Source organism: Salvelinus namaycush, chromosome 31 (genome assembly GCF_016432855.1).
Source record: "Salvelinus namaycush isolate Seneca chromosome 31, SaNama_1.0, whole genome shotgun sequence".
Classification (NCBI taxonomy): Eukaryota; Metazoa; Chordata; class Actinopteri; order Salmoniformes; family Salmonidae; genus Salvelinus; species Salvelinus namaycush.
Window position 1 is genome coordinate 8,566,625 of NC_052337.1, and position 10,817 is coordinate 8,577,441.

A 10,817-nucleotide genomic window follows, 5' to 3' on the forward strand; every position below is an offset into this window, starting at 1 on the left:
TGGATTATAAAGAGGAATTTATTACTGGATTATAAAGAGGAATTTATTAATCATTTAAAAATAATAATAATTCTAGAGTATTTTACAGTACACTTCATGTGCATCACAGCAGAGGAGAACTGCTCATAATAATGGCCGGAAAGGAGAAATTGGAATGCCATCAAACACATAGAAACCATATGTTTGATGTATTTGATACCAATCCACTGATTCCTCTCTAGCCATTACCACGAGCCCGTTCTCCCAAATTAAGGTGCCACCAACCTCCTGTGATGTGCATAGTTTCCAGTGTTTGGTTAAGTTGTTGGCTATCATCAAGGGAGAAATCAAAAAGCAGGACCCCTGATTTTGCTGACATCATTTCATTAGCTTCGTTTTATCATCACATTTAGTCGTTTTCTAAATAGTTCAGTATGCAGTAGTTACGAATATATCAGTTTGATTTAGGAACAGTTTAACTATTGAAAAGACAAGCACATTCATAATCAACCATTACTTGGAATTGTACCATGTTTCTATCCACAGATCATTCATAGAGCCACTATCTCTGGGGTGCATCTCAATAATGTGAAAAAAGGAAAGGAGACAAGGAAAGGAAGCTCCTTTAAAGTATGGAGATGTGTCCTCAAGGCTGACTCATGTGTTTCAGGGTATTCCTGATCCAATCAAACAGGTCCACATGTGTGTGAGCCGATCGTATCACAGCACAGTAGTCATCCAGCAACTCATACAGCTCACCTGAGACAGGGGAGAGGAATAAATCAAACTTGATTTACATGGCCACTAGGAGGATAAACTCACCCATTGTAGTTCTGTGTGTACTAACTCACCCATTGTAGTTCTGTGTGTACTAACTCACCCACTGTAGTTCTGTGTGTACTAACTCACCCACTGTAGTTCTGTGTGTACTAACTCACCCACTGTAGTTCTGTGTGTACTAACTCACCCACTGTAGTTCTGTGTGTACTAACTCACCCACTGTAGTTCTGTGTGTACTAACTCCCCCACTGTAGTTCTGTGTGTACTAACTCCCCCACTGTAGCTCTGTGTGTACTAACTCACCCACTGTAGTTCTGTGTGTACTAACTCACCCACTGTAGTTCTGTGTGTACTAACTCACCCACTGTAGCTCTGTGTGTACTAACTCACCCACTGTAGTTCTGTGTGTACTAACTCACCCACTGTAGTTCTGTGTGTACTAACTCACCCACTGTAGTTCTGTGTGTACTAACTCACCCACTGTAGTTCTGTGTGTACTAACTCACCCACTGTAGTTCTGTGTGTGACCAGTAGGTGGTGCATGTTCTGCAGCTCTCTCTCCAAGCTGAAGTTCTTGAATGTGAAGAAGGCTACGCCCCTCTTGGCCCTGGCTGCAGCCATCAGCTGGATCAGAGCTGGGAGGGGAAAAACAACCAATCAGATCACAGAGTAATTTTGTGTGAATTTTCAGAGTGGGTCTCTGTGAGTAGAGTTGAGTTATTGTTTGAGGGGTTAGGAGCCAGGGTTAACAGTTAGTGGTACCTTTGAGTAAGGGGTTAACAGTTAGGGGTACCTTTGAGTAAGGGGTTAACAGTTAGTGGTACCTTTGAGTAAGGGGTTAACAGTTAGGGGTACCTTTGAGTAAGGGGTTAACAGTTAGGGGTACCTTTGAGTAAGGGGTTAACAGTTAGGGGTACCTTTGAGTAAGGGGTTAACAGTTAGGGGTACCTTTAAGTAAGGGGTTAACAGTTAGGGGTACCTTTGAGTAAGGGGTTAACAGTTAGTGGTACCTTTAAGTAAGGGGTTAACAGTTAGGGGTACCTTTAAGTTTGGGGTCTCCATTGAAGGCTCCGCAGCCCCAGTTGCCCGTGGCGATGTCAGGAAGGAAGTCTGGGTAAGTGTTGTCATCTGCCTTAAAGCCACAATATGCCTGAGGGAGGATATTACAGGAGACCACCGACATCAGATTCTACTAATCAGCTGTAATCTGGCCCCTACAGGAGAGGAGGGTTGTCTCTCACCTTGTTGAGTTCCCTGGTGACCTGTTTCATGTTGTACTGTTCTCTCTGGTGTCTGAAGTGGAGAGCATCCATGGCCACAATCTGCCTGTGTAGCCTCTGCCACTCATCCCTGCAAACACAGGCAGAGCAATCAGGGACTTTAGTGTGTGAGTGTGTGTGTGAGTGTGAGTGAGTGTGTGTGAGTGAGTGTGTGTGTTCACCTCTCAAAGTCGTCTCTGTGAGGCCCTACCCACTTAAAAGTGTCGCTGTAGCCACTGTACTGACTGAACTGTTGAGAACCTACAGAGAGAGAGAGAGAAAATGTGACGGAGGGAAAGGGAGGAGAGATGATATAACCTGTGATCACACACACACACACACACACACACACACACACACACACACACACACACACACACACACACACACACACACACACACACACACACACACACACACACACACACACACACACACACACACACACACACACACACACACACACACACACCTGTGATGAAGAGACACTCATTGTCTCCTAGTTTCTCAGTGAAGAGTCGAGATACGATGAGTTCAGGGTTCATCAGGAACAGAATCTCCTCCTGAACCAGACCTGAGCCCAACACTCCACCTCCTATCATGTTACAGGCAAAGTCCACCTGCAACACACACACACTTAGTGTTACACACTCACAAATTCACACACACACACTTAGTGTTACACACTCACAAATTCACAAACGCACACACATACAGCATTACACACACACACACACACACACACACAAGCCAGTAGATGTCAACAACCTGTAACATCCCTGCTCCCTGTTCCTCTATGAAGCCTACTGAGGAGACGTGGAGTTTAGGAACAGTCTCCCTACAACTGACACAAAGAGAAAGACAAGAGGGGACTTATTATGTTTGTCTGTGTGTCTGTGTGTCTGTGTGTGTCTGTATGTGTGTGTGAGTGTGTGTGTGTGAGTGTGTCTGTGTGTGTGTACCTCCTCCAGTTGGGCATGTCTCTGATGTAGCGCCTCTCAAAGGTCACCAGTCCACAGGGCCTGGTTGCTGTCATGGCAACAACAAGGGTCAAAGTTCAGACAGGTAAACCTGGTTCCCACAGCAACTATTATCAGAGGGTATTCCTCATCGACACTCATCATAGGTTCCTGTAACCTACATAATACACTCATTCTGTACCCTACAGTACACTACTTGTATTCCAGTCATTATAGTGACTATAGTAGTGTGTGGTAGTAACGTACCTGGGTCTGTGACAGTGTGGAAGTAATGAAGGAGGGCTCTCAGCTTCTCTCTCTTCCTCTCAGACCACTTTTCAAACAGACTGACAACACAGAGAGATAGAGTGGTCACATGTTATCATCTGTTGAAGTTGGAATACTTCATGTTTGTCTCTATGTGTGTGGGTCCTCAGTGGAGTTTGTTGTGTGTGTTCTGACCTGTTAAAGTTGATGGTGGGGTAGTTATGGTACTCTGCTCTGGGGTTGGGGGAGTTGCGGTGGGGGAAGGTGCAGTAGAAGGCGTTGGCCAGCAGACAAGCTATCTGACTCTGGGACAACGTGATGGACTGAGTCTGGCCCTTCTGGAGCAGAGGGATAGCCTACACACACACACACACACACACACACACACACACACACACACACACACACACACACACACACACACACACACACACACACACACACACACACACACACACACACACACACACACACACACACACACACACACACACACACACATTTAACAGACTAGAGAACACACATCCTGTTAAGGTTGTCGTAGTCGTTCTCCTCCTCAGACGAGGAGGAGCAAGGATCGGACCAAGATGCGGAGTAGTAGGTATTCATGTTTTAATGAACAAACAACAAACACTACAAATTACGAAACTCTACAAACATGACTAACCTGAAAACAGTCCTGTGTGGCCCAAACACTGACACAGGAAACAAACACCCACAAAACACCAGTGAAACCCTGGCTGCCTTAGTATGACTCTCAATCAGGGACAACGATACACACCTGTCTCTGATTGAGAATCATACCAGGCCAAACACAAAATCCCAACATAGAAAAACAAACCTAGACCAACCCACCCAACTCACGCCCTGACCAACTAAAACAAATACATAACAAAGGAAAACAGGTCAGGAACGTGACAGAACCCCCCCCTTAAGGTGCGAACTCCGGGCGCACCAGCACAAAGTCTAGGGGAGGGTCTGGGTGGGCGTCTGTCCACGGTGGCGGCTCTGGCGCTGGTCGTGGTCCCCACCCCACCATAGTCAACCCCCGCTTCCGTGGCCTCCTCCCAATATTCACCCTCCATGTCAATCCCGCTATTCCAAAAGGCAGTAACAGACTGAGGGGTAGCAGTTGACTGAGGGGCAGCACCAGGATAAGGGGCAGCACCAGGATAAGGGGCAGCACCAGGATAAGGGGCAGCACCAGGATAAGGGGCAGCACCAGGATAAGGGGCAGCTCCGGACTGAGTGGCAGCTCCGGACTGAGTGGCAGCTCCGGACTGAGTGGCAGCTCCGGACTGAGTGGCAGCTCATGACTGTAGGGCAGCTCATGACTGTAGGGCAGCTCATGACTGTAGGGCAGCTCATGACTGGAGGGCAGCTCATGACTGGAGGGCAGCTCATGACTGGAGGGCAGCTCATGACTGGAGGGCAGCTCATGACTGAAGGGCAGCTCATGACTGAAGGGCAGTTCTGGCAGCTCCTGACTGGCTGGCGGATCTGGCAGCTCCTGACTGGCTGGCGGATCTGGCAGCTCCTGACTGGCTGGCGTCTCTGGCAGCTCCTGACTGGCTGGCGTCTCTGGCAGCTCCTGACTGGCTGGCGTCTCTGGCAGCTCCTGACTGGCTGGCGTCTCTGGCAGCTCCTGACTGACGGACGGCTCTAGCGGCTCCTGACTGACGGACGGCTCTAATGGCTCGGGACAGACGGGCGGCTCTGAAAGCTCGTGGCAGACGGATGGCTCAGATGGCGCTGGGCAGACGGATGGCTCAGATGGCGTTGGGCAGACGGCCGACTCAGACCTGCTGAGGCGCACAGTAGGCCTGGTGCGTGGTACTGGAACTGGAGGCACTGAGCTGGAGACACGCACCATAGGGAGAGTGCGTGGAGGAGGAACAGGGCTCTGGAAACGCACTGGAAGCCTGGTGCGTGGAGTAGGCACTGGTGGTACTGAGCTGGGGTGGGAAGGTGGCGCCGGATATACCGGACCGTGAAGGAGGACACGCGCTCTTGAGCACCAAGCCTCCCCAACCTTACCAGGTTGAATGGTCCCCGTAGCCCTGCCAGTGCGGCGAGGTGGAATAACCCGCACTGGGCTATGCAGGCGAACCGGGGACACCACCTGTAAGGCTGGTGCCATGTACGCCGGCCCGAGGAGACGTACTGGAGGCCAGATACGTTGGGCCGGCTTCATGACATCCGGCTCGATGCCCAACCTAGCCCTCCCAGTGCGGCAAGGTGGAATAGCCCGCACTGGGCTAAGCACGCGTACTGGGGACACCGTGCGCTTTACCGCATAACACGGTGTCTGACCAGTACGACGCCCTCTCACTCCACGGTAAGCCCGGGGAGTTGGCTCAGGTAACCAACCCGGCTTCGCCACACCCCCCTTTAGCCCCCCCCCCAAGAAATTTTTGGGTGAGCCTCTCGGGCTTCCAGCCGCTCTGCCTTGCTTTAGCCTCATACAACCTCCTCTCCGCTTTGGCTGCCTCCAGCTCCGCTTTGGGGCGGCGACACTCCACTGGCTCTGCCCAGGGTCCTTTACCGTCTAGGATCTCCTCCCAAGTCCATTCCTCTTTTCCCCATTGCTGTTGTTCCTGCCTTCCTTCTCCACTCCGCTTGATCCTGTGTTGGTGGGTGTTTCTGTTAAGGTTGTCGTAGTCGTTCTCCTCCTCAGACGAGGAGGAGCAAGGATCGGACCAAGATGCGGAGTAGTAGGTATTCATGTTTTAATGAACAAACAACAAACACTACAAATTACGAAACTATACAAACGTGACTAACCTGAAAACAGTCCTGTGTGGCCCAAACACTGACACAGGAAACAAACACCCACAAAACACCAGTGAAACCCTGGCTGCCTTAGTATGACTCTCAATCAGGGACAACGATACACACCTGTCTCTGATTGAGAATCATACCAGGCCAAACACAAAATCCCAACATAGAAAAACAAACCTAGACCAACCCACCCAACTCACGCCCTGACCAACTAAAACAAATACATAACAAAGGAAAACAGGTTAGGAACGTGACACATCCAGTACCTCTACAATCTGTAACCTACATAGTACACTACCTCTGTACCCTACATAGTACACTATCTCTGTGCCCTACATAGTACACTACCTCTGTACCATAGTACATCATTCAGTTCCTATGTTGTTACCTTCTTGATATCGTGAGGCAGGTTGGAGGCCAGCTCTGCTATCTTAGGAAAAACAGACGTGTAGTAGTTCTCTTCTTTAGGTGCTTTCTAGAGGAGAGGGAAAGGAGAATATATCATTGTAACGGGGTTGTTTTGGTCCTGGATGCTGATTTGTTGATTGCAGGGAGTTATTCACCCCAATCCCCGAGTAATGCCTGTTCCATTTGAAATATCAATGTGCATCCACTGTCCCACAGCCCAGCCAGGCAATTTATAAATTTAATCTCCCATGGAAAAAAGTGTCAAGACATTATTGTCCCATGCTACTAGGCTAGCATTATGTTTGCAACAGCTGTGGTTTGTCTTAACCTTGCTGCCTGCCTCTCCAACTTGTGCAACAAAGTAGTATCTTTTAGCGATCTCCACTGTGTCATAGAGAGAATGAACATGACGACTCAGCTTCTCTGAGCCAGGCCAACTCATTTATCAGCATCATTATAATGGATATATCAAAATAACTGCCAATAGAAACGTAAAACAAATGAAAATGGACATAGTTGGCTGTCATTTCAGCGGCTTGATGTGATTGTGTGTTAGCATTAGCACTCTATTCAATCAGATCCACTTTAGCCGACATCCGCATAATGGTTATTTTGACAGTGTCGGAGGTGGAACTGCGTTAGCGCTGTCTAATGTACAAGTGGTTTCTGGCATTATACCTAAAAAGGACACTGACAATGGCTGCATGAAGTCGCATTAAGTGAAGAGCATTTCGTATTATTCTGTATGTAAATTGTAGTCAACCATTTATTATGATATGTTATGTTACAAAAACGAAAGTAGGGTGGTTGGTCAGGGTGGATGGGTGTGCGTATAATGAGAACGTCTAGCAACCCAAAGGTTGCGAGTTCAAATCTCATTACGGACAACTTTAGCACTTTAGCTAACCCTTCACCTAACTCCTAAACTTAACCCTAACCCCTAGCCTAGCTAACGTTAGCGAGCTAGCTAACAACACCTAGCCACCTAGCTAGAATTCGTAACATATCATATGTTTAGAAAATTCTTAATATATTGTACGTTTAGAGAATTCGTCAAATTTAATACGAATTGTAATTTGTAACATACAGTATTATATTAGTATTCATTGACTACAGCTCAGTGTTCAAAACCATAGTGCCCTCAAAGCTCATCACTAAGCTAAGGACCCTGGGACTTAACACCTCGCTCTGCAACTTGATCCTGGACTTCCTGACGGGCCGCCCCCAGGTGGTAAGAGTAGGCAACAACACATCTGCCCCTCTGATCCTCAACCCGGGGGCCCCTCAGGGGTGCATGCTCAGTCCCCTCCTGAACTCCCTGTTCACCCATGACTGCGTGGCCAAGCACAACTCCAACACCATCATTAAGTTTGCCGACGACACAACGGTGGTAGGCCTGATCACGACAATGATGAGACAGCCTATAAGGAGTAGGTCAGAGACCTGGCCATGTGGTGCCAGGACAACAACCTCTCCCACAACGTGATCAAGACAAAAGAGATGATCGTGGACTGCAGGAAAATGAGGGCCGAGCATGTCCCCATTCTCATCGACGGGGCTGTAGTGGAGCAGGGTGAGAGCTTCAAGTTCCTTGATGTCCACATCACCAACAAACTATCATGGTCCATACACACCACGACAGTCGTGAAGAGGGTACGACAACACTTATTCCCCCTCAGGAGACTGAAAAGATTTGGCATGGGCCCTCAGATCCTCAACAAGTTCCAGAGCTGCACCATCGAGAGCATCCTGACTGGTTGCATCACCACCTGGTATGGCAACTGCTCGTCCTCCGACTGCAAGGCGCTACAGAGGGTAGTGCGTATGGCCCAGTACATCACTTGGGTAAAGCTTCCTGCCATCCAGGACCTCCGTACCAGGCGGTGTCAGAGGAAGGCCCTAAAAATTGTCAAAGACTCCAGCCACCCAAGTCATAGACTGTTCTCTCTGCTACCGCATGGCAAGCGGTACTGGGCGCCAAGTCTCAGACCAAAAGGCTTCTTAGCAGCTTCCACCCCAAAGCCATAAGACTGCATAACAACTAATCAAATGTCTACCCGGACTATTTGCATTGACCCCCCCCTTTTTACGCTGCTGCTACTCACTGTTTGCATTACCCCTACCAACATGTACATTATTACCTCAATTACCTCGAATAACCTGTACCCCCGCACATTGACTCGGGACCGGTACTCCCTGTATATATCCTCGGTATTGTTATTTTATTGGTGCACTTTTATTTTTTTACTTTAGTTTATTTAGTCAATATTTTCTTAACCCTTATTTTTCTTGAAACTGCATTATTTGTTAAGGGCTTGTAAGTAAGCATTTTACGGTTTACACCTGTTGTATTTGGCGCATGTGACAAATAAAATTTGATTTGCTACAAAATGGGTGAAGGACATCCACAAATTAATACATACCATACGAAACGTAACATATCATACTAAATGGAGTGTCTTGGATTTACCTACAGAATACTACGAAATACACTGAGATCAGGTTGCAATCCCATGCAGCCTTGTTTACAAGTTGGAACACTGGAATATGTGAGATGTAATCTACACCTCAATTAGGATAATAGAAATCCAAAACATTTTGTTGAATGATTTTTCAGTTTGAGCGTAATTGTTTCTATACAGACTACACTTTCTCATTCTGAATGCGAGTAAGATGGGTGTGACAATGACCACAAGAGCAGTTGCTCACCAATTTGATGACTTCAACCCAGTTCCACCTCTGACACCGCCAAAATATCTGATTGAATCTCGGCCTTAGTTGGTTAGCTAGCAAAGGAGAAGTAGCTAGCCTTCATGGCAACCTTTTTGCTTAGAACATTTGGATTGGACGACCAGCTTGTTTGGTTAGCAACTTCAGAATCTCAGAACTAAAAACTGGATTTTGCCTGGACTATAATGTCTGGTGGAAAAATGAAATAAAACTAATTTACTTATTAAAATAACTTTTTCAATGAAAACATGTCATTCGTCTTTGTTGGTAACCGTTTTACAAAAGCAATAAGGCCCTCGAACCCGGGAATTATTAGGAATAACACCCTCCTAAGGGCTGTTTCCCCGGCCCTCCGCTCCGTGTCGGGCCTCCCAGGTTCTCATGCCTTATTGCTTAATTCTACATAACAACACCATTAGAGAGAGTTCCTTCACAGTGAAGTGGTAACTGACCTGAACAAAGGTATGCAGGGCATCGAAGGACCATTGAAATTCATACTTTGGGTTGTATTTCTTTATGGCTTTCTAAGTGGAGAGAAACATGTAGATCATAGTTAAACAGTACTGGTCAAACATGCTAACCCCTACCTTAACTGTTACCCCAAACCCAGGTTAACATGAGGAGGCATGTTAGGAAATGTTAGGATAATGGAGGTGTGTGTGTGTCGTACCTCTACGTCACCCACTGATGCAGTGGTCTTCTTGGCCAGACTCTCCAGCTGTTTAGAGACCACCTCCCACCGACTTCGCTCAGAGCTGGTTACCTGGGAAAGTCAATCAATCAACCAACTAACCAATCAACCAACTAACCAATCAAGCAACTGACCAATCAACCAACTAACCAATCAACTACCTTACCAATCAACCAACTAACCATTCAAGCAACTGACCAATCAACCAACTAACCAATCAACTACCTTACCACTCAACCAACTAACAAATCAATAATTCAGCCAACAAACCAATCAATCAATTAACCAATCAACCAAACATTCAATAAGCCAATCAATCGACAAATAATGTATAAATTAAACAGTAAATGAATGAATCAATGAACACACCCATCCAGTCATGATGAGGCTTTCTGGTGAGCAGGGCATCTTAACAAAGTCACTGTGCCACACATGATGTCCAGAATGAGGTTTTAATGTCCTTTTATGGTGCAACTCATTCACCTGAATAGGGACGTAGACAGAGACATGAATGATCTGTGAGAGACAGCAATGATTTCAACATACATTTTCTGGTGTAAAGATCCAGTTCACTCTGTCGCTTTAAAAACAATCTTTTTCATTGAGCTAGACTGTTTTAACTATCTCACTCTACCTCCTCCTCCTCATTCTCTCCATAATCACAAACAAAGAAAGACACCACAGTTATTCTGACCAGACAGAGCGATGCCAGAGAGTCTTACATCTATGAGAACGTTGTTAGTTCTGCTGAAGGACAGCGGCTCCAGCTCCACGTGACACTGAGGGACTTTCTTCAGCTCAGAGAGAGAGCAGCACGACCTCTTCTCCTCCTCATCCCTCACTCCTTCTCTCGTTCCATCCTTCTCGCTTTCCCACCCTATATCCATCGCTTCTTCCCTCACCCCCTCCTGCTCTCTTTCAGTTGTTCCATCTCTCTCTCCTACCCTTGCGCCATCCATTTCA

The 10,817-nt window shown here is 47.1% G+C and overlaps 1 protein-coding gene across 1 annotated transcript; it reads right to left on the reverse strand.

Moving 5' to 3' along the window:
* Positions 1–10,795, reverse strand: LOC120026395 (poly(ADP-ribose) glycohydrolase-like). Its single transcript, XM_038971250.1, has 15 exons — positions 10,577–10,795; positions 10,224–10,337; positions 9,834–9,926; positions 9,616–9,687; positions 6,414–6,500; positions 3,440–3,600; positions 3,245–3,324; positions 2,981–3,047; positions 2,787–2,862; positions 2,491–2,638; positions 2,201–2,279; positions 2,001–2,109; positions 1,801–1,909; positions 1,266–1,394; positions 1–738 (listed from the first exon to the last, which is right to left on the reverse strand). Exons 1-15 carry the CDS (start codon positions 10,739–10,741, stop codon positions 626–628), a joined length of 1,602 nt encoding a protein of 533 aa, XP_038827178.1. The 5' UTR covers positions 10,742–10,795; the 3' UTR covers positions 1–625.
* Between the last annotated feature and the right edge of the window lie 22 nt (positions 10,796–10,817).

Excerpts from the sequence above, each read along its gene's own strand:
- LOC120026395 (XM_038971250.1), bottom strand. The coding sequence starts at position 10,741 with ATGGATATAGGGTGGGAAAGCGAGAAGGATGGAACGAGAGAAGGAGTG. Across the intron at positions 2,110-2,200 it reads CACAGAGACGACTTTGAGAG|GGATGAGTGGCAGAGGCTAC; the intron begins GTGAACACACAC and ends CTGTGTTTGCAG. Across the intron at positions 1,910-2,000 it reads TCACCAGGGAACTCAACAAG|GCATATTGTGGCTTTAAGGC; the intron begins GTGAGAGACAAC and ends ATCCTCCCTCAG.